This window comes from Macrobrachium rosenbergii, chromosome 2 (genome assembly GCF_040412425.1).
Source record: "Macrobrachium rosenbergii isolate ZJJX-2024 chromosome 2, ASM4041242v1, whole genome shotgun sequence".
NCBI classification, from domain to species: Eukaryota; Metazoa; Arthropoda; class Malacostraca; order Decapoda; family Palaemonidae; genus Macrobrachium; species Macrobrachium rosenbergii.
The window spans coordinates 87,165,823-87,189,669 of NC_089742.1; the positions used below are offsets into that span (position 1 = coordinate 87,165,823).

Genomic DNA, 23,847 nt, shown 5'->3' on the forward strand with positions numbered 1-23,847 from the left:
TTTCTGGGAGAGACCTGTGTCACCCGGTGAAATAACCTTTCAGCACTTATTTCTAGGTAAAGCTATTGCTAAATATACCAGAGAAAAGCTAAAAGCTAAGCCGGAGTTACCACCCCGGTGCGAGCTCCATGATATGGAGTCGTGTATGAGAAAGGGTGAGATTGTCACAATCACAGGCCTCTGCCCTGTAAACATTCCCAATGTCAAAAGTCCCACCGAGTGAGGTGCCGTTACAAACCCCCACACCACTCGCGGACTGTAAACAAACCGGCGTCACCCACATTCCGCATTAGCACCCCACACTGGAATGGTATTTTACCAGGGGGGGAAAGAAGGAATCATGGGGGGGTCACCGGGTGACACAGGTCTCTCCCCAGAAATAGATTTTTCCTTTGTCAAAATCCTTTTTCTGGGTTTTCCGACCTGTGTCACCCGGTGAAATAATAACAGAGAAATCAAAATACCATCCTGAAACAAAAGGGAGACTTGTAGAGGAAAGTAATAAAACTAAAATTCCACAAGAGTTTTAATTATCCCAATAGCAAGATGTGGTATTAAGATATAATAAATGATATAATAAATATACTTAGTTTTAATACAATATTAAGGGTACATGAATACAAAATCATATTAGATTAAAGAGTACATAAAAGTGTAAATTTAGGTACTAATCATATACTTAAAACTAAGGTGGGGAAACTATGTCCCACAAGATAATACATGTAACATTTAAATTAAACAAATAGACGACAAAACTATGACATGGTCAGGAGAAAGGCTGTGAAGCATGCCTGACCTGGAGATGACCTAAGGGGAATAAATGAGGCAGGTAGGAGGGAGGAGAGTGACTGAGTACAAAGAAGAATTAAATTGGGGGGGGAACTATGTTCCCTGCCGCCACTGTAGAGAATTTCAGAGCTTCTAGTGATTTCAGGTAGTGGCGTTTAAAAACTACGGGAGATTTCCACCCCGTGTATTTTGAAAGATCCTCGAAATTCACATAATGAAAATAGTTAGTGGAGGTGGCCACTGCTCTAATGTCATGTACTTTTGGGACTGAATCTGGGTTTGCATGTTTAATGAAATACAGGATCTGTTGCCTAATGGCTTTCAAAGAAATGGTTCCTCCCCCTTCTCTTACAAATAGAGGCCCGGAAGTTGTGTGAGGTCCTGTCTAAATAGGCTTTCAGGGTAAAGACTGGGCATAAAGACAGGTCCTGTGGGAGGGGGATGACCTTCCAGGGAGACCACCTATCTCGAGGATCTTCATTTTTAGCCAGGAACTTAGGGTGAGGAGCTAGCAACACTTCACCTGATGGAAGGAAATCAATATGATTGGGTTCTCTAGACAGGGCAGACAGTTCAGAAATTCTAGCACCTGAAGCTAAACTAATAAAAAATAAGGTCTTCCTCAATAAGTTAGTGAAAGAGCAATTATGATTATCTATTTCTGAGGCTAACTTAAGAAGAACATTTAATCCTTTGATGGTCAGATATTTTTTGAGTGCACTACCCCAGTTGGTCGCGATATGAAGGAAAAAATGAAAATCATAATTTCCACTTCTACTTTATTACAATTTGTACTTTCACATGTAATACATTAAAAAATAAACTAATTTCAAATAAAATAATATTTTACCCTCTCAAATTATCTAAATGAGGAAAAAAATGACAAAAATTGAAAAAAAAATGGTATTTCCAAAAACTTTGAAAAAATCAAAATGACTGTAGAAAAATGAAAAAATATACCTCCTTATCATTAAAGAATAACAAAATACTGCCTAGAAATCATATAAATCAACTTATTATACCTATTCATATACATTGACATACTGTTTTATACACTCGATTTCCATGGAAATTTTCAAAACAAGGCACTATACACATGGAAGTCCTTTCTGGGCAAACTGCACAAAAGTAGGAAGTTTGCTTCCTTTTACATAGCCCCTTCCCCTTCTTTTTACACTGTGAAGGCAACACTGAACACACAACACAATTAGGCTTTGAATTACCTTCATGTTTTCTTAGAAAATGTTGGTTTTCAGGAATGTTCCGACTCATTGGTAGGGGCCTGGCTGAGCGGTGTCTAGTTCTGATCCTCCTTTCTTCAAAGCCTTGTAAAAGCCCATTAATCACTTGCTGTCTAAATGAAAGAGATGCCAGCTTCTTCTTGGGAGAGTTACTGGGTCTGCCTTCTCAACAACATCCAAATAACTTTATAACCAGGACTCTTTGAACACGTTTTCTTCTGACCTGTTTTCTTTTTCTTGGTAGGCCTAAGTCTTTTACCCTTTGATGTTGATGGTTCATCAATGTCATCTTCAGGTTCATCAATGTCCTCTTCAGAAGTTACTTCATTATCAGATGAATCCAAACGGAGAATGAATTCTAGCTCATCTTCGAAGTCAGAGTCTGCTGTCTGGATGGAATTCCTACCAAGGTCTGCAGTATCCATTTCTGAAAATAAAAGAGAAAAATAAGGGTGAAATTTATGCAATTAGACTAACACTTTATCGAGTAAAACCATGTTGACATTTGGTAGGCTACCCAAAGGGAAAAGATATGCTCACGTAGCCTACATGAAACGATAGGCTACCCTAAAGATATACCAATCATTTTGCGGGTAGTTTACATATCCTAGGGATGCCCCCGTAGCTCATTAACAATGACTCCAAATGAAAAATTGCATAGAATAAAAAGTTTTCAGCGGGCCCGATTCTACCCAAAAGTAACTTACTTGACCAGTTTGCTTGATTTTCCCGATTGTTACGACAATTTTTTCTGCGGAGCGTAACTTTTCTAAGTACCAAGTTGACGTGAACGGTGTCACGGAGCAACGCCTCCCGTAGTTAGTCAGATGGCCATGTTATGCGCGCGCTCTCAACCCGTAGTTCCTAAGGCTGCCATTAAGACGGGCGCCACGAGCATTTTAAAGAAATTTAATTCCGTCAATCGTATCTCAGGCTGACCCAGGTTATGCCCTAGGGCTAACGGATTAAATACTCTCGAACCAATCATAATGCGTTCTAACGATATGATTCATAGGCCTTGGCCAACACCAGAACCACGCTTTCTTTCTTTCTCGAACTGCCGCGATGGAAAGTCACGATTTTATTTAGTTCCCAAAGCGATACCTAGAATGTGTTCCGTGTCCATTTTGGGTCTTTTTGATTTAGAACCTGCGAGCCGATACTGTTATCTACTTAACCTACGTGGTCAGACAGCAGCGACTTTGAATAAGGTAAGCACACAGATTACCCCCTTTTACATTTGTTTTGCTGCTCGGTTAGGTAGGGTTTTGGAACTTACCCTAGTGTGCAGTTGTTTTTGTAACCTGTGGCTACAGTGAATGCAGATATTACCGCTTGCCAGAGCATACGTGCCTGCCAAGAATCATTAAAAATGCGGATAAGGCGGCAACGAGCGCTCAAAATTCCACGCACGAACTGAGACCAGATATGTTAAAAAATCACCATTACAAAATTTATGCCCGTTCTAATGTAGGTAGGAGGTAGGGAATAGCCTAACCGAGGTTTTTTCTTATGTAGGCTACAGGTAGCCTAGGCTAGCGTTTTCCGTCCGCCCTGATGTAGGTTGGTAGGGTCAGCCTCACATGCAGTGTAGTGGGTCAGCCTCATGAACGTAGATTAGCGGGTCAGCATCACGTATGTACTTTGGCGGGTCAGCCTCACGGTGGTAGCCTAGCGGGACAACCCTCTGTATGCAGACTAGCGGGTCGGAAAATAGCGAACACTGTACGTTTCGGCAAATAGGGAACCCGACTTTCGCTACTGTAGTTTAGCGGGTCATCCTTATGTTTGTAGCCTAACGGGACAACCTTTTGCATGCAGACTAGCGGGTCATCCTTATGTTTGTTGATTAGCGGGACAAAAGTTTGTATGCAGACTAGCGGGTCAGAAACTAGCGAATCTTTTACGTTGCAGCCGCCACAAAACCAAGCTTTTCCTTCTCCCCACCCAAAACCCCGGTTCCCAACACTGTCCCCCTTACCATTTTTATTAACTTTTCTTTTGCTTTCCCATTGGGAAACAACACCAAAAACACACTTTTCATTACCGACATGAAGCAAAACGAGAGCTACTTAAAAATAGCGCGTTTTCGGTAGCGATTTTTGGCGCCAAAAGTATGGTCCCGCGGACATTCAGCGGCTCCCATTTTGCTTTTTTATTACATAATTATGAGATTTAAGTTATGTTATATCCTATGATACAACTGTCAAACACTAACGCATTTGTGAAGATCAATATGCCATCATAATTCTCTTTAATCGTCGGCTCTTTAAATTTTTATCGTACCTTTAAATGACGATCAGCTGTTCGTATATTTGTCTGCTTCTGTTCATCGCCTTATTTACCAAAAGATTCGGTATTTTCCCGGTTTTCTTTTATAATACATCGATTATGTGCATTATGTAATGTCATTCTACAAAAAAAATCAATAAAACTTACCTCATATGTGAAATAAAAGCACATAATGTGCGTAGATATGCGGCGGATGATATTTGTTTACATATCTACTTTTCGTTGGTACCACTAGATGGCAGGGTTGCCAGATGGGAAAAATCTCCTACGGCCAAATTATTTTCATATGACGGCCAAACCGGCCAAATCAACTATGGTTTACGGCCAAATATTATTTTTTTTTTATTACACTAACTACTATCATTAGCCTATTATTATTAGTAATGCAGATGTAAGTATGTAGTATAAAAGGCTATTAATTAGATATGCATGAGTAGCAGGCCTAAATCAGGTATTAATCCTTCACTTCTTTGCCATGAATTTACATTTATCTATTGTCATTACTCTCATGCAGTTAGTATCACATTGTATGCATTCAAACACACAAACAAGTATGAGCATAAATTAATTAAATGCATATGTGTATTTTTTTATGGGCATGTGAAAAGAGAGAGAGAGAGAGATCGCATATTACTAGTATTGTATTTTTGAGTAGGCTAATCCCGTATAGCCTACAGTCGTTTATTCTTAAGGTTATTTATTGAAAGAAGTCTTCTTACCTTCCGTTTATTTATAAGGAATTAAGACAGGTGTAGTTATAATGAATTACAATTACTTAGTAAATAGCCTATCACAAAGATATGAAACAATTTCAGTTCTTTTATTTAATACTTCTTATATTTCTAATAATTCCATTCCCTGTCTTTAACTGTTCATTCTTTACTGTTTTACATTATATTAGCAATGATTACAACATATTTCTAACTAGAGATTATTCATTAGTTCATATTCAGAATTGCAAGGATATCGGCTGCATTTTCGCCCTCTGACTCTTCCCTCTCATACATATTTACCGAATTGAAAAGCTCTAGCATGTTTTGATTTACTTTAAAGTCCTTGCAACATTTCCCTTGAAACTGGAGATGAGTACGGATTCTAAGGATCGCCTCCAACATTGCTGTACTCATTCGATTTCGTAGTTTTGTCTTAACGCAAGTAACAGAGGAAAAGATTCTTTCAACAACAGCATTACTTATGGGTGTTGTGAGGCAAGCCATTGCATAATTCCCTAATTCTTTGAAAGGCTGGTTCCCAGTTGAATTTTTGTACCCTAAGACCCCGGACCAAAAAGGAACCGATTCCTTTGGAATCTCACCATTAAAAACAGACTCTTCTGCCCATGGCAAATGCAATATTTTCCTGTATTGCTGCTCTATGCCATCCTCATTATCTTTTCTTAAGTGGGGCAATGGAAGATCTTTAAAAGACACACGGTCAGTTTGGCTCAATACCTTGCTAGGAGAGAATGCACTGAGGCCTTGGAATATTGCTGTTGATGCTGGGAGCCTATTTTCCACTTGTTTTAAGGCCTCAAAAAGGAAACTTGAACATCGGTGCCTAATCTCATCTGCAATTTTTACCACTTCATTTGAGTTATTTTCTAATTCTATGTATGTATTCAGTTCCTTGGTGAATTTAGCACCATAGTCGATATCCTTTGTTGGTAAAAATTCTCCCCTCTTGTTAAGTACTCTATATTGTAGAGTTTTATGAATCAAAAGTAATTCTTTTACCAAGCCTTCGGGATCACCATCGGTAGCTTGAAAAAGAGCATTAAGTCTTTCAAAATCTGTCACGATTGGTGACACAAAATGAAAGTATAAGAGATTTACTTTATCTCTTAACATATTAAAGATTTCCCTTGCTTTATAGCGACAGGATGCATCTGCATTTGGTAAAGCAACTGAAAAATATGCCTTCAACTCTTCCCAGTTTACAAGAATATTATATATGATTTTTCCTCTGACCAACCATCGTGTATTTGAGAGTTTTTGAAATGGAAGGGGTTGTCCTTTTCTTTCTTCATTTGCATCCATAACCTTAAACAGATCCTTGAAAGCTTCTCTTCGTATGACACTCTTACTAAACATGTAACAAATATCCTAAGTTAGAGGGTAATTTGTCAAATGCCTTTTCCACGCAAAGTGCGAGGGAGTGACAGACACACTTGTTGAGTTGACAGTTAGGTGATTTCTCTCTTACCCTAGACCAAACAGAATTGTGTTCACCTATCATTGCTGAAGCCCCATCACTCCCAAACCCAACACAGTTAGACCATTCAAGCCCCATATTTTCCAGGGTATTGTTCAAAGTCACAAATAATTCATGACCAGTTGCTCCAACAACGGGTGCGAGGCCTCCGAACTCGGTCACAATAGTAGACTTTGATTCACTGTAATACCTAATTACAATACACAAATGTTTATCAGTAGCTACATCTGTGCTTTCATCAATAAGTACGCAAAATTTCTTCCCCTGTACATCATCTTTAAATTCTTGGAATAGTGCTGGAGAAACGACTTTTGAAATTATTTTGCTGCATTTAGTACGATGAATCTGAATGTTTTCTAATATACTACCTTTACCATTTCTTTTTATTACTTCCCCCACATGATCCACACTAGCTATTGTGCAATGGCAAGCAAAGGAAACTGCAAGTTCTATTTCAACACGCTTTTTTTCATCGTCTTTTTTATTAAAGACTTTCACTGGCAATGTCTGGGACATTGCTGAAGCATTCACCCTGCTCATGTGCCCTTTGGTTTTTTTCATGATCAGCAAGTCGAGAAGCCTTTTTGGAGCAATAGTAGTCTTACATAGCTTACAATAAGCATCTTCACTACCTTCACTTGCTCTTTTAACCACACAAATTTCTCTTCCCATGATTTATTGTATTTCCTCCCACTATCATAACTTCCTTTCCACTTAGGTTTACTTAATGACATAATGGTAATCAATCACCAATCACAGCACTATTTTTATAAAAGTCTCCTTTTGGCTGTTTAAAACGTCAGGTTCAAATTCACACTGATGCTCAAGTTAAGCTAGAAATGTATCTAAATCGATGCATTTCTTTATTTAGTACTAAACGCGTACTTGTCTTGTACTGTGTGTGTCTGTCAGTAAGCAACATAGCCTGTAGGTTACGTTGCTGTTACATCACTTATCTAGTACTGAACAAGTAGTAAACATACACTTGTACTGTATGTGTCTGTCAATAGGCAACATAGCCAGTAGGTTACGTGGTTGTTACATCACTATACTGTCATTTCATTTGATATTTTACTGATTAGAAATAAAAATTAGATATATGAAAGATAAATGATATTACATGAAATGTAATCATTTTGAAAACAATACGGCCAAAATTCGGCCAAATTGTTTGGCCGTCGATGGCTAATAATTTACGGCCAGAGAGTTTTCCATATGGCCAAATTTGACAAATTTGGCCGCAAAAATGGCCAGATGGCAACCCTGCTAGATGGCAGCAGCTTCTGAGGAATAAAGTTGACAAAGAGCTTCTCTAAACATTACTTTACAACACCATGTCAGTGGCACATTTTTTGAATGCCGTGGACTAGAGTCGCTTTCGACCAACCCAACCACTATACCCTAGAGCGACTATAGTCGTTTTCGACCATCAAGGGGTTAAGAACCAGGAAACCGAATGTGGGCGGGTTACTGGTCTCAAACGAGCACAGGCTTTAGGGATAGACGAAAAATAAGAGTCTTAAGTTAATCTTAAACCCGTGTAAAAATATCTTTTTCAAAGCTGATTTTGCTGTAGTAATGGTACTTGAGGCCAGACCTTTCTCAAATAATGACCTAAAAAATGAAATAGCTAAATTAGTGGTCATTACAGTAGCTTCAGATTCTTTTAAGAAGAGTGCTAATTTCTTAACTGCTGAGTCATATTGTCTAAGAGTGGATTCCCTTTTATCTGATTCTAGGAACAAAGTGTTAATAGGATCAATATTAGCATCCGTTTGAGCTGCAAACTTCATGAAATCCACAAAGCCAGGGCATTCTGAATTCTTGAGGAAGCTGACACAGTCTGAGTTTGTACTATTTGCGTCAGTTTCGGGTTGGGAATTTGCAAACACCGAAGCTTCAGCTCTAGAAGAAGTGGAAACCAGTTGCTCTTCGGCCAGTTGGGAGCTACTAGGGCTATCTGACCCTTGAATGTCCTGAGCTTGTGAAGGACTTTCAGTAACAGGTTTACTGGAGGGAAGAGGTAGATCCTTTTCCACTTGTTCCAATCTATGGACATTGCATCTGTGGAGTGAGCTAGAGGGTCCAGGTTGGGAGCAACATAACAAGGTAGTTTGTGATTGCATTCTGTTGCAAAGATATCTACTTCGAGACCCGGAACTTGATTGCAAATCCATTTGAATGAAGTTTTGTCCAGGGACCATTCCGACTCCAGCGGAGTTGTCCTGGATAGGGAGTCTGCAATGACATTCCGGACCCCTGCAAGGTGGGTAGCAGACAGGTGCCACTGGTGTTTGTTTGCTAGAGAGAATATTGCTATCATAACCTGGTTGATCCGACTCGACTTGGAACCTCCCCTGTTTAAACAGTGCACTACTACTGCGCTGTCCAGGACCAATCTTATATGAATCCGATTGTTCGGACGCAGTTTCTTCAGGGTTAGAAAGACTGCCATGGCTTCCAGAACATTGATATGAAACTGGCGGAACATGGTAGACCAAGTCCCCTGTACCTTCTTGTGTTGGGAGTATCCTCCCCACCCGCTTAGGGAAGCGTCGGTGTGAATCACTAGAGATGGCGGAGGAAGCTGAAGGGGCACTGACTTCGATAAGCTCTTGACGGTCGTCCAAGGCCGGAGTCTCTTCTTCAAAATCGGTGGAATCAGAGATACTTTGTCTCTGAACCTGACATTGGCTCGACTCCGCCATACCCTGTTTATGTCTTTCAGTTTGGATTTCAAAAGAAGATCCGTTACTGAAGCAAACTGAAGAGAACCTAAGACTCTTTCTTGGGTACGACGGGAAGCTTTCTTGTTCTTGAGAAACTGTCTGGTTGCTTTTGCTATTTCTCTCTGTTTGGCCGGCGGAAGAAATAGTCTGTGTGCACACAGGTCCCATTGGATTCCTAACCATTGAAAGCGACTCTCCGACACTAGGCGGGATTTCTCCTTGTTTATCTGAAAGCCCAGTGATTCCAGAAAGCCGATTACTATGGCTGTTGCTTTCCGGCATTCGTTGACGCTGGATGCCCAAACAATCCAATCGTCTAGGTATGCGGCTAGCATGATCCCCTGAGACTGGAGTTGCTGAACTACCGTATCTGCCAGTTTGGTGAAGATTCTGGGGGCTATATTGAGACCGAATGGCATGACCCTGAATGAGTATGCCTGATTTCCTAGTCTGAACCCCAGATAAGGAGAGAACCTTCTTGCCATCGGGACGTGATAATAGGCGTCTGAAAGATCTATAGAGGTGGTTACGGCTCCACGGGGCAGTAGGGTCCGAACCTGCGAGATTGTAAGCATTTGAAACTTGTCGCATTGAATGTAGGAATTTAGACGAGACAAGTCTAGAATTACTCTTCGCTGACTGGAACCTTTCTTTGGAACACTGAAAAGTCTGCCCTGAAATTTCAGATGTCTCGCTTTCTTTATTCCCCTCTTTAATAATAGATCTTTCACAAAGTCCTTCAGAGCCTTGGAGGGTGATTGATGGAACCTGACTTGGGGGGGGAGGACTTCTGTCCCAACTCCAGCCCAGTCCCTTGGAGACTATGCTCTGGGCCCAGGGACTGAAGCTCCACTGGTCCCGAAAATGGTATAACCTCCCGCCTACCTGAGATATCTCACTGTGCGGGAGAGGGCCTGCCTCCTCTGGATCTTCTGCCTCCCCTTCCTCTGGAGGAGGAGCGGGATGTTCCCCTACCTCGGAAGTACCCCCTAGCTCTCGTTCCCTTTGCATTTTGGATAGACCGAAATGCCCCCTGGCTTTCATAAGAAGCGTTGTAAGCTGGGGAGGAGACGTATGAAGGGGCAGCGAGAGGTTGATGGGCTGGTTGGACCAGCACATACTGAGGTTGAGGTTGAGGTTGGGAGGTTGAAGGATGACCAGGGACGGGGACCTGGACAGCCTGCAATACACTCTGAGTTGGGAGCCGTTTGAACTTTTTGAACTTTTTCCCTGGCTTGGGATGAGTTCTGGCAGGCTCAGACTGCTTCCTCTTAGAAGATAAACCCCAACGGGAGCTGAGACTCTGGTTGGCCCTAGTTGCCTCGGCTAAGACTGCATCAACCTCTTCCTGGGGAAGAGGTTAGCTCCCCAGATGGAGCTTTTTATGAGCCTGTTAGGCTCATGACGGATGGAAGCTGCCGAAAAGATGTGTTTCCGGCAGTTCAACCGGGCCTTGACGAAGTCATACAGGTCCTGTTGAAAACTCCCCAAGAGAGATTTCGTCAGTACCTGGAATAGCGCATCTTCACTGTATACAACTGACGTTGCCTCTGCCAAAGTCAGAGTTTAAGGACCTACTGAGTCTGTCCTTAGACTCGGCTTCAGCCTTCAGGAGCGACTCTGGGATTCTAGGAGTTGCTCGCTGAAGAGGTTAGAGGTGCAGTCAGGGTCCAGCCGAGTAACCGTGAAGGTATCCGGGAGCTCCTGCCCAATACTGAGAATCTCCGGGTAAGACAAGAGGTGGGATCTGTCTCCCGGAGATGAGGAACTGGTTTACCCTCTACACAAGCTTGGTTGGTGAGGGAGGCCACTTTAGAGGTGCACGGGGTGGGGAGAACTTCTCCCAGAGAGAACATTGTGAAGGCACCTTTTGCCGGAGTGAGTTTAGTGTTCTCCGCCTGCCACTCCGACAAAGTCCGTAGTAGGGCCGACTGGGCCTGGTCCCTCGGGAAGATGACAGTTTCCTTGGGGACCTTATCGGACCGAACCCATGCCTCCTCAGTGAGCCTGGCATAACCTGCGTAAGGTGATTTCAGGTTGGGAGGGAAGAATTCCAATTCCTCCAGCCTGCGAGTGCCTAGGCCCTCGATAGTGAGGGTACCCTCATGCTGGGGGGCAAAGAGGGTCAGGCGCCAGGGGTTTCCTTTATCAAAAGGAGGTAGGCTGGAAGTGTCCGGGACGGAGAAGGGTTTGTTGGCCGCTCCGCCACTCATGAACCCGGAGATTAGAGTCCTTTGCGACTTAACCTCCTCTGACAATGAGAGCACTGAAGCGTTTGATGAAGACAGCTGACTTGAGAGTTGCGACAGCTTGTCGTCAACCCTTTTGTCAAACTGCTTCATAAGAAGCTCTGCAAATGCTTCCGCATCAAAGGAAGGAGGGGTGGAAGCCTCCTTACTCTGTTTAGTTCGTGCTCCCTTCCCAGAAGTAGAGGCCTTGCTCGTAGACGGCACGGGGCTAGGGGGCCGTGACGTCTTCGAGGGAACCTCGGAGCATGCTTTCTGGGATTTTAAGGTCTTTTTCTTTACAGATTTGACCTTAGGGACGGTAGACCTTGCACCGTCCATAAGGCAAGAGGATTTCACAAATCCTCGGAAGGAAGAAGCAGTAGAAGAAGGAGAACTAAAAAGAAGGTCACCTGCCTCACTTACCCCCTTACCTGTCTGCAAGTCCAGGTCCACATTCATTGGCTCAAGGTCGAGGTTAAGGGCCGCAACATCCTCGGCGACAACTCCGCATGTGGCGACTTCTTCCTGGGAGGGCTGCGTCATCTCCCGGATCCCAGCGATCAAGGGGGTGGCTACCTCGTCCGCAACCGAAGCCGAGATCCAGGCGCCGGGGAAGAGAATGTTGCAGACGTCCTTAGACAGGATGTAGGGCTTCCCTGCCCCGACGTTCCTCCCGAAGCCGCTGACCCAGGTCTTAAGGGTCGCCAACAAAGAGTCCCGAGAGCTGCGGTCAATCTGGAAGGGGGGAGAAAGTCAGGTGACTGAGCCTCCTAAAGGGAGAATATGTTATAATTATCCATAAAAGACAAAACTGAGGGTGAATGTGAATCGGAAGTGGAAAACTAATTTACCGACTCATCCAGAACCTGTTCATAGAGGGCATAGCACACCTCACAACCATCAGGGTGCCAGACAGTCAGGTCCCCCACGTGGACTGCACAACCGGAGTGGGACCTGCACACTTCATGCCCGCTGGCTTGATTCAGCACAGCGGTGCACCCCTGCTCCTGACAACGCACCATCTGTAAGATGACCGGTATATGAGTATGCTAATAGGGCTGCCGGAGTAGAATGCCGGAGCAGTGTCTTAGTATAATAGTTATCCAAGTAGGTCCCGCCGGAGCTAACCGGGAGAATAAGGGGCTTACTGGAACGTACAAGATTAACTACCTAGAGGGACCACCGGAGTTAATCCGGAGCGACGGGGAAGGTCCCAAAAGGACAGTTAATCTACAAAATAATAAAAATATATATATATATATAAAAACAATATCCAGATAGGTCCCGCCAGAGTGAACCGGGAGGTTAAGGGGCCTACTGGAACATGCAAGATAACCTAAAGGGACCACCGAGTTAATCCGGAGAGACGGAAAAGGTCCCAAAAAGGGTGGTGTATAAACATAACATAATATATAATATATATATAAAATGAATAAACATATATGCAACTAGGGGAAGGTCAACTATAAAAGTGGATATTTCTGCTTGGAGCCGGGGGGAGTCCTGTACTTCAATACGGTGACGGTGGAGGAGGTGTAGTGAGCACCGTCCGACCAAACACCATACCCACCGGAGTGGAAGGCGACAAGACCATCCGACCACCTAGCAAAGAAAACACAAAGATAGCTAGTTGGCGGAGAATAGATACTGGGAACTATAGGTGTTCTAAGTGAAAAGAATGAATATAAATGTCATAGCGTGTGAACGACGGAAGACAGTCAGGTGGGAAACACTAACTGGCAACCTGAACACAAATTCTCTCCACCCGAGATATTGTTCTAGGAACGACACTCGGTAGGGAAAAAACGCGTACTGACACTAGGAGGGGGGGGGATGGTATAGGCCATGAGTGAAGGATCCAGGGTAGCGCCCAGGGGGTGGGTAAGCACACTCCGGGCGCCATGAGATCCATCCTTCTCCCTGCGATCGGACGAACATGTACGAACGATACTGAGAGAGAAGATGACGGGGAACACTCAAGGCCAAAAGCAAAGGAATGGGAAACAGGGGTGTGGTAGCACCCCCGGTCCCCAACTGTGGTCTCGAAGGGTGTGACCGGGTAAGGTTGGGACCGTAACGAGAGAACAGACCAATCAATGCAGAGGAAGGGGATATAAGGCTATGGCGAAAGGAACAGGATAAAACTCTCGGGCCTTGGTAAGTTAACATATTATATGAAAGCAAACCAAGGGTGGGAGAGGGTGAGGTGGGGGGGAAGGAGTAATGGGGTAGGAGAGGGGTAAACATGAAGATGGAGAATAACCCAAGATGTGGTTCGGTGAAGGTAGGCTACGCGAGAAACCCTCGCTATTCCAGCTTAACCTTTTTTAGGACTGTAGAGTCTAAACGGAAAGGCCGAAACGGAGAGGGAGAAGCGCAAGCCCAACTCACTAACCAAACGCCACACAAAGGGGAGCTCCAACTATGAACCCTCCTACACACCAAACCTTCTCTCCTAGCAAGGAAAAGATCGCCAAAGCAACAACCTAGGCTAACCTAACACAGCCAGTGGCTGAGGGAGGAAGCCCAGGGGAAGGTATCTACTCCACTAGCCTAAAGTTAACCTATCCTAGGCAAAAATAATAATGATCTAACTAATCATAAGAACATATGCAGAAGGGAAGACCAAGCCCAACGCGATATGAGCGCGGAGGGAAAATGGCCGACCTTCCAGATATAAAACTACAGGATATAATCCGCAAATATCAAAGACATCCGTGCGCTAGGCTTAAAATAAGCTAGATAAGCATAATTGTACCATCTCAAATAAAATATCCAAGCACTGGAGGAAGTGAAGGTCCAAAATATAACACGTATAATAATGATAAATAGCGGATAGGCCCGAGGGGAAAAACTCGTAGCCTAGACAACAAGGACCAAAACTTCTCCAGAGAAGGATAAAACAATAATATAAAAAGCCCAATTGAATATATATAATAAGCAAAAGGGTACAACAAAAGAAAAGGAAGGGGAACGAAGCCCCGACATAATTCCCGCACCGACTGAAGGTCACATGGGGTCGGGAGAAGGGGATGAGACGGGCATATAAATCCCTCTAATTATTAAATTAGAGGGAAATAGGGGGCCTCAACCGCCTAAAATAAAATACAGAGATGGTACTCAACTTAGGTGAAGAATCCAAGGAGGATGCCATAGTGATACGATCAAATAAAGCGCACACATGAACAGTTCAACAGCAGCGGACGCGTGCTAAAAGTGGAATGTGGGTGATGCCGGTTTGTTTACAGTCTGCGAGTGGTGCGGGGGTTTGTTAACGGCACCTCATTCGGTGGGACTTTTGACATTGGGAATGTTTACAGGGCAGAGGCCTGTGATTGTGACAATCTCACCCTTTCTCATACACGACTCCATATCATGGAGCTCGCACCGGGTGTAGTAACTCCGGCTTAGCTTTTTAGCTTTTCTCTGGTATATTTAGCAATAGCTTTACCTAGAAATAAGTGCTGAAAGGTTATTTCACCGGGTGACACAGGTCGGAAAACCCAGAAATGTAATGTTGATAATGTTAGGATCAAGATCTAGGTGTGAGAAAAGAGGATAGGTTTGGTAGTGAGGAGAAGGTTTTAATGGTGCAGTGTAGTTCTCCTGAACGGGTTCTGGTTTCGGGTTCGAGTGGTTTTTGTTGTGCTCTGACAAGAGTTTCTCCATCTCTTCTTTCGACCTGGCTCAGTCTCAAGTCAATGTTTCAGTTAAGTGGGGCAGAATCCTTCTGCTTTTGCTTCTAACTCACTTCCTACTGTTTTTTAAATCTCCTACTCTAGTTTCCCCCTTCCCTGTATTTTCTACTCCTCCATTTAGTAAGGCGGATTATGGTGTCCTTTCGGCTTCTAAAGTAATTTGCAGGACCTGCAATTGGCTGTGGTGGGTTATAAGACGGATGGCGGGGTTTTTCGACGGGTATAGACCTTTGGCGAGAGGATATATTTTTCTCGAATGATTTCTCTAACAGTAGAGAGTATGTGACACAGTAGTGTCCAGAATTCATGTCGGATATGTTTTCAGGATTGTTTAGGGAGGCCAGATTCGGTGTGCCTTCTTTCCTTTTTGTTCTAAGTTTTCTTCTTCGTTATCTGTCGCTTCATCTCCTGCTCCCACACTCTCTGTTACCCCCTTTTCAGTCTCCTCTTCGGCCCTTTCTTCTTCGGCTCCAGTCTTTCCTGCTTCTTCCGCATCTTCCATTTTCCCTCTTCCTTCGATTTTGGTTTTCCTCCTCTCAGGTAACTTTTTTATGCATCTGCTATTCCTATGCCTCCCGCCTTTTCCTTCCTTAGTACAGTCTTCTCCGGTAGAAGGAGCTTCCGGACAGGCGAAAACCCTGTTTCAGCAGATTTTGGCCGCAGGGGTCTCTTATTCCATCCCTTCGGGTATGCGCAATCCCTTGCTTCTGCTTCATGCGGCTGTCCCGATAGCATCAGGTATTTCACAGGGTCTTCCCGTCGATTCCAGTTCGGGTTTGCGCTCCGCGGTTTTGGCAGAGCATGCGGTACCTTCTTCGAGCAGTCCGCGGCTTTCATCGCCTGCATTTTCTGTGGCAGTAACTCAGGCTAGCTTCTACCTCTTTCATTCTCTTTCCTTCATCTTCTTCCGTCCCTCTACAGCGGTTTCATTTGCGCATCCTCCCCCAAGATTTAACAATGTTGGTTTAGCTACTCTCACTCATCTTCCCCTTGGTCATAATGGGGAATCGGCTCCGGGTTTTTTTATCGGTTTAGCCTTCTCTTCCCGGCGGGTCCAACAATACGGATCCAGCTCTGGGTACCCGATTAGGTGCGGGTGCGCAGCATTCTGGTTAGGCTGGTCCGATTGCGGACTCTTCATCGTTGTCCGGGCTTTGTCCAGTGCCTCCTCCTTTGTCGGTCTTAGACCATACGGACATTGCGGAACAGGATTCTTATCCATAGGTGCAGGAGATTCTGGCGGACTTAGAATGTCCTCTTGCCAGCAGTACGATTACGGACACAGGCTTGAGTATGTTACTTCATCGTACCCTCAAGCAAGAGCTCCAGACCTCCCGATTTGAGGTTTTTATGACACTAAACCAGCTCCTGCCTCTTTTTTGTGTTGGCTGGTTTGGTTCGATCGGGTTAGCCAGGCTTTGGAGGAGGCGGATGTTCGCTTAGCATCGGTAGTTGCTTCTAATCGACAGCACTCTTCTCTTCTCTCTCCGAGTAGGACAACATACGCAGTTCGAGGTAATCCTTCGGCAGGTGTCAGGTTGCCCCTCAACGAATTGGTTGAGGCATTCCTGTTTTAAGTCTCCGGCGTCGTTTCAGCTCGTAGGGACTTCTCTTAGGGAGCAGGTGTTTGGGGGTATGTGTTGCGCAATCAGACTGAGGCTCTTGTGCATTCTTTCTGGATGCGGTTCAAGTTATTATAATGCGGGTTCTAAAGAGTAACGGCCATGTTCCCTTCGGATCCGTGGCTGTTGGCAGCCTAATTATTTATCTCGAGGGGTTTGGCTCACCAGGCAAAAGCTTTGGCTTCGTCTATGGTGTTTGGAGCAGGAAAGTCGAAATTTCTATCTTGGTCATCTTCCCCCTCAGTATCTGGACGTTCATAAGAGGGATTGCTTAGAACACCATTAGCCTTAGCTAATTCTTGTTCAAGGATGATGACGTAGCCAGTATGACAAACATGGTTTCTTCTAACTCATGTCTCTGGTGTCGGCAATTATGCATCGTCGAGCATAGAGTGTTGAAGTATCTAGACGATACAGAGTGTTGAAATATCTAGACGATACAGAGCGTTGCAGTATCTAGACAATACAGTGTTGAGTATCTAGACGAACGTTTTAACTGGCCTCCTCTCCAGAGGAGCTAGTAAGAGCGAGGGAATTCTATGGAATTCTTAACATATTCAGGTAAGTGGATTCTCTCTCTTCCTCTGAGGGTTTTCACAACCCTAGAGAGAGTCCAGTCAGTCCGTCACAGATAGAAGGGTTCCTGTCCAACAGTGAATGGCCATTACCAGCTTGGAGAAGCTTCTTAGGGAGAATTCTCTCTCTCTCTCTCTCTCTCTCTCTCTCTCTCTCTCTCTCTCTCTCTCTCTCTCTCTCTCTCTTTTAATTCTAGGGTCTCGTGTCCGAATGCTCTCTTTCTTCAGGTATGTCTCAGGAATCGCTGGGACTTCCACAACGAAAACGCTATTATAGTCGGAAGCGATTCTTGCCTGTTGGATCATTTGTGGTAGTCAGAAATGCATCTGACAGGGGAAAGGTCTATCGACTCCCCTCTTCCTGATGTTCATCTGTACACAGATGCCTCAGATCAAGGTTGGGAATCAACCTTGGAGGAATCCAGGCCTCGGAACGAGAGTAGTCAATAAATCTTCGGGAAAATCAATGCTGTAAAGGAAGCCCTCAGTTGTTCTCAGTCTTAGTGCGCTACAGAGTAGTGGCTGTGTTTAGCGACAGCGTAATTGCCGTGTCGTATCTGAAGAACTCGGAGGGGAAGAGGCTCACAGAACTCAATACTATACTATAGCACATAGTCCTGAGAGGGTGCGAAGAACGAAAGTGTCTCTTCTTTCCCAATTTATATAAGGGAGTCTCAAAGTATGGGCAGATTTGCTATTATGGGCAGATTCGCTAGGTCGCTCTCGTTCAGGTATTGGGGGGGAGAGTGGACTTTGACTCTGGAAGTAATATGTCAAGTTCTCCGGAAGTGACCAGCAACTGTCGACTTATTCGCGACATGATTAAACCATCGTCTTCCGGATTATTTCTCTAAGGGTATCCCCATTTCAATAGTCACCAAGGTGACGTTACAAGTTGGAATCACATGCAAGTGTATGCCTTTCCTCCATCCGGTCTCATTAATCAAGTAATAGGGAAATTACGGGAGAGTGTCAAGATGACCTGGACTCTAATAGCTCGCCATAACACGCTTGGTTTCCGGAACTCCTAGAGCTCCCTACGGAAGTTTCGTTGTCCCTACCAATGCGAAACTATTACTTCTCAGACGACCACATTCTTTCTGTTATTTTCTAAACCCTCGCATGCTGGACCTAGTTGCAAGGCACTCCCTAAAACTGTGCCTAAATAGTTTTCTTTTAGATTAAGTCAACCCGTAAGCCTTACCAGGTTCAGCTAGAATGGTATAGAAGTTAGTGTCGTAAGGAAGGTCATTCCATCTCTTGGCCTTCCATAGCCAAAATAGCGGATTTTCCTTTATTCCTCCGGAAAATCAAGAGTCTTTCATATTCGACCATTGCTGACTACCACTCAACGATTAGCGGTATATTTAGTTTCCTCATTCCCGAAGTTTCAAGTAGAAAGATAATCGTTGATTAAGTTCTTGTAAGATTGAACATCCTGTTTTTGCCGACTCGGGCGCCCTTGTTGGGACTTATTGGAAGTATTTCAATATTTATCTTGCTTTCCCCTGCCTTTGAACCTATTGAAACTAAACGTTAAGACACTGAGAAGTTGCCTTTTCTTATGGCTTTAGCTTCAGCTAAAGGGTTGGGTGAGCTTCAGGCAGTTTCTAGGTTGGGTTCCTGTGTGAGAATGATACATATTTGTCTGTCTTCCGGAATTTGCGGCGACAACAGAGTCGGAGGTTAAAACTCTGCTTCGTTTGTTTAAAGTTTTTTATCTGCCAGTGTTCATTACTGGTGATCCAGCGGAGATACCTTTATGTCCGGGGGGAGCATTAAAGTCTATTTATCAAGGGTTGCGAAACTCCTTCTGCTTCGGCACACACTTGTGTCTCCTCGAATCCTTCCCGTCCACTGTCAGAGAATGTGATTAGTTTCTTTCGGAGGGCTTCTCAGGGTTGTTCTTCGTCGTCTTGAGCTCTGTATTTTCCTGACCGCACAGTATTCGGAGTATGTCCAGTTCATCTTCCTTTTCCAGGAATTATTCACTGCCGTCTATTCTGGAAGCAGCTACTTTCCGTAGTGTTTAATCATTTTACTTAGCGATGTTCGATTCGTCTCACAGCGTTTAGCATTATGTGGGTGCGTTCATTTAGCTGAGGGGTATTAACGCGGAGGTTCGGAGGGTTATTCTCTTAGGGGGTTTTACCGGTCAACGTTTGGTCCGTTGGCAGACCGGTGTTTGAAGTGATGTTCGAACGTGTGAATCGGGTATTTGGTTGTCGAACGGTTTGAAGAAAGTCTGTTCGAGGCTGACTCTGTGGGCGGGGCTTCATTGTCCACAAACCGTTTGAATGTGAGAACGCGTCGAACATCAAACTTCAGTTTATAGTTGTAGTAGTAACAACAGTAGCAACACCAATGACTCTGAGATCAGAGATGTCGCACTATTTTGCTCGTGTAAGCGGCGAAGTCTATTATCTAAGGTGCGTTCATTTAGCTGAGGTGGTATTAAGCTAGGTGCGGAGGGTTATTCTCTTAGGCCACGTTAGCGGCGAAGTCTATTTTCTAGGGCGTTTATTTAGCTGATGCGGTAGTCGCATAGTGAAGAGATTCTTAGGTTGACCAGATAGAGGAATTCCTTTTAGTCTTTAGAATTCTTAGGCAACAGTGATAATATAATCACATGAACTTAGATTTAGTACGTTTTAAGTATCTTAGTCTTTGATAGTTTCCCTACGAGAGTCCAGGGGGGTACTCTAGTAGGCTAGGCTATTTCGTCGGCACCGAGATACTTCTTCGCTCGTCGATCGTCGGACCTTATCCGGAGGATCGGGGGCTCGGCACACTGCTTCATTTCCCTCCATACATGAGAGGCTATGAATAGCCACATGGGAGGTCACAGTACTCCTCCATACATGAGAGGTTCTGAAGAACCACATGGGAGGTTGACGGACTGAGACAGTACGGACCTGACGGGCGATCAAAGTACTTTCCATCATGTCTCATCACCAAAAGCAACGATTGATAAGGTGAGTGTTTAACTAGGTAGGTATCCTAGCAGAGAGTACTGGCCTGACTCGATCAAAGTACTCTCCAACAGGTCTCTTCACTGAAACCATTGATTGATATGGTGAGTGTTTAGCTAAATGGATATCTTATGCAGAGCAGATTGGTGAGCTACCATCTCTGCGGTTGTCAAAGGGACGTGCAATAGAATTGATTCCTCCTCTAAATGTTTAATCGGGCTAATTCAGGTGTTCAGGGAGTGTATTGCAATATGAATTTTCATAATAAAACTAATATTGTAATACTTACCTGAACACCTGAATGATTCCCACCCTCCTTCCCCACATCAATTTTGACCTTGAATAAAGCAATTGACGAAAATGGGGTGTGTCGGCGCACACCTGTGTCAGCGTTGCCAACCGTTTGTTATGGTAGCTCAAGTGACAAGATTTTATCTGCAGCGTTGGTAACGCTGGCTGTTAAAATTCCCACCATAGTGGGATGGGTAGTTGAGAGTTGTTCGGGCTAGTGGGATTAAGGGCTAATTCAGGTGTTCAGGTAAGTATTACAATATTAGTTTTATTATGAAAACTTCATTTTTTCTATTAGCAATGGCCAGTAATGTGAAAAGTTTGTAGTTTTGAGGTAATGAAAAAGGGAATAATATAAAACATTTTGTACGAGATTTCATATAGTACTCTAGTTGGGAATGCAATTGTAGTCATATGGGTCTTGTCTTATAGGAAATTGTCAGAGTTTTGCTCTTGTAGTACTTGTTTGGTACACCTTTGAGGATAGAGTACACCACTTTTCAAACCCCTTTGAGGTTCAAGTTTAGAGTAGTTTCTAGCCAAGAGCTCTGGTGAGTTTGATAATCATTAAGACGCCTCAATAGGAGTAAATTCTGTCTTCATATGTGGAGAACCCTTTTGTTGCAGAGTGATGTGATATCCTGTGTAAGTGGAGTCAATCCAACCCCAGTATTAGGCTAGACAAAGCTATTAGGAAAGCTGTATTGAACGCACACTTATAGGGTAGTGTCCTCATTTAGTACTCAAGTATATCCTTATGTCGTTGCAAGAGCCCCTGTAGTCTCTAGTTGAGGTCGTTGCTTGTTTCTACTGTACAAGACCTGTTTTCCACAGTTGCAGACCCATCTAAGGAGATTTTATGTTCCATTAGGAAAAGTTATCCTTGATATTAGAGTGGACATGAATCAATTCTTTCCTGAGGGAAAAGCTTTGTAATGGGAAAAATATTCCTTTAATTATTATTGATTTATTTAGGAATTGATTCATCATCCTCCTCTAATATCTTTACACTACTGTTGTAAGAGTGATTGGGACTGTAAAATGTTTTCGTTTTTGTTGTGGACATCGAGTGTGTAGCAGTGTAGCCAGTCCCTTGTTTTGTTTTTCTTTCACTAGTATGGGACCGCTGTCCTGAATCTTTCGTCTGCACATTGGTAACACTAAAGAAACAAGTAAGGGACGAGAACGCTGCTGGTGTGAAAAGAATGTCAACTGGTCCACCCTTCATTTTGGCTAATTTACCAAATTATTAATACAAGTTATTATCTGTCCCTTGCAAGGTAAGCTTTTAAAGTCATAATATTACCGTTAGTTCATTAGTTGGAACAGATCATTATCATGAAAGAATAGTAGCAGACGAGGATTTAAGTGCAGAGTTGCATGCTCAGTTGAACGTGATTGCAACGCCTTAACTTGGAAAATTTGGTTGTCGTGAAAGGTGCTTCACATTCGTTAGTTGTCGTGAGATTTTGCTGTGTTAGTTTGAGTTGTAACTTAGCATTTGATAGGGTTGTAAAACATTAAAAAAAATAATTATAAGTGTTTTGTTTATGTAAAGTTTTTGTAAATACCAGTGCCAAAAGGGTACCACAAAATGGCCGTCCTACAGGGCATCTCGGGGTTACCCCTAGCTCTCTCATGGAAATTTCCACTGCCGATCACGATCTTAGACTAGGCTATACAGTAATTTAAGAAGGCATACCTAGACTAATCCTGTTTGAATGAGGAATTATGACTATTTTTGTTAAAAATAGTTTAGGATATATATATAAAATATTATGAAAATTATATATATATATATACTTATATATATATATTAAACTAACTAACTATATAAAAGTGTGTGTGTGTACAATATATATATATAAACTATATATATATATATATATATATATATATATTATATATATATATATATATATATATATATATATCATGTTATAATATATATATATATATGTTTATATATATATTTATATATTGTGTATTATATATAATATATATATATATATATATATTATATATATGATATATATATAATGTTTATATAATATAATATATATATAATATATATATAATATATATATATATATATATATATATATATATATATATATATATATATATATATATATATGATATATATATAAACTTTTGTATAGGCTATCCTTAATGATTTCTGAAGAGGCCTAGCCTAGACTATATCCTGTTAAAAGGCACCTTAGCCTAGTTTTACCTCATTTTAGTTTAAGTTTTTCTCAGAAATCTTGCAGGTAGTCTTATCCATTGACATATGTTGTGTACAAACATTCAGTACTGTGTCAAGGGTATCAAATGATTTACACCTTACTGTTGAATTAAAATGATTCCAGGCTGCTCCATTGTTTGATACCTATCCTATTATGAAGGAAAAGCAATCCCCATAGTATCTAGTTGATATATTTTTTTGAGGTCTCTCAATATAAAGAGTTATTTTTTTGTTGTTTTAAACTACTCACTTGTATTGTTTTTCTGGAAATCAAGATTAAATAAAAGGAATATTTCCAGGGATCTAGTCCAGGAGTTCTGAAGAATATGTAAATTAACCAAGTCTAGGAGACTAAGCCTAGGAGAAATTTGGCATGATGTAATGAGTAATAAAGAAATGAACTGAGTACCAGGGATTTTCTTCAATACCATCGTACCTTACCACTAAAAATGGAAATCAGCACTTCAATTGCCTCCCAGTGGGAAGACATCACTTGGCCTCATCATTAATAAGACCCGTACACCCAAGGAGTATCATGTAATAGCAGGTAGGGCATGCTTACTCTAATTCCCAGGCAGCGTAAACGTCAGTAGTCTTCACACCCACCCTGTCAACTATGACACAGTACCATTCTCCGACCCCTGTCTCCAGGCAAGAAGACTGACAATGGTGCATATGTATAGTAGTGTTATTATTCTTGTATCTTAATGTCTTGGTGGGGGAAAAATTCAACCGTGACAAGATCATAAGCCATTGTTGGATCTTTTCATTAAGCAGGATCTTCCCCCTAAAAGAGCTAGGTGGTATTTAACAATCAGGGATTTTGATGCCAAGCTTAGGTATATAGAGGGTAGACATAATGTTGTAGCGGACTCCCTTAGTAGAAGTTTTTCTGATTCGGATGGTTCTCATGTATGTTATGTATCTGGAGATTGCATAGAATGGAATATT

At 42.7% G+C, this 23,847-nt stretch overlaps 2 protein-coding genes and 1 long non-coding RNA gene across 3 annotated transcripts in view; 1 reads left to right on the forward strand and 2 right to left on the reverse strand.

The window, feature by feature from the left end:
* Window positions 1–2,244: 2,244 nt before the first annotated feature.
* Window positions 2,245–23,847, reverse strand: part of LOC136849031 (mitochondrial import inner membrane translocase subunit Tim13) — a 165,137-nt gene continuing 143,534 nt past the window's right edge. Inside the window, exon 3 of the mRNA XM_067121929.1 lies at window positions 2,245–2,457. Within this exon, the coding sequence (XP_066978030.1) occupies window positions 2,389–2,457 (69 nt within the window). The 3' untranslated portion in view covers window positions 2,245–2,388. The remainder of the gene's footprint in view (window positions 2,458–23,847) is intronic.
* Window positions 6,390–7,296, reverse strand: LOC136849028 (E3 SUMO-protein ligase KIAA1586-like). Its single transcript, XM_067121897.1, has one exon. It carries the CDS (start codon window positions 7,203–7,205, stop codon window positions 6,405–6,407), a length of 801 nt encoding a protein of 266 aa, XP_066977998.1. The 5' UTR covers window positions 7,206–7,296; the 3' UTR covers window positions 6,390–6,404.
* Window positions 19,876–23,302, forward strand: LOC136849018 (uncharacterized). Its single transcript, XR_010856201.1, has 2 exons — window positions 19,876–21,928; window positions 23,196–23,302. It is a non-coding gene; the product is annotated as an uncharacterized lncRNA (long non-coding RNA).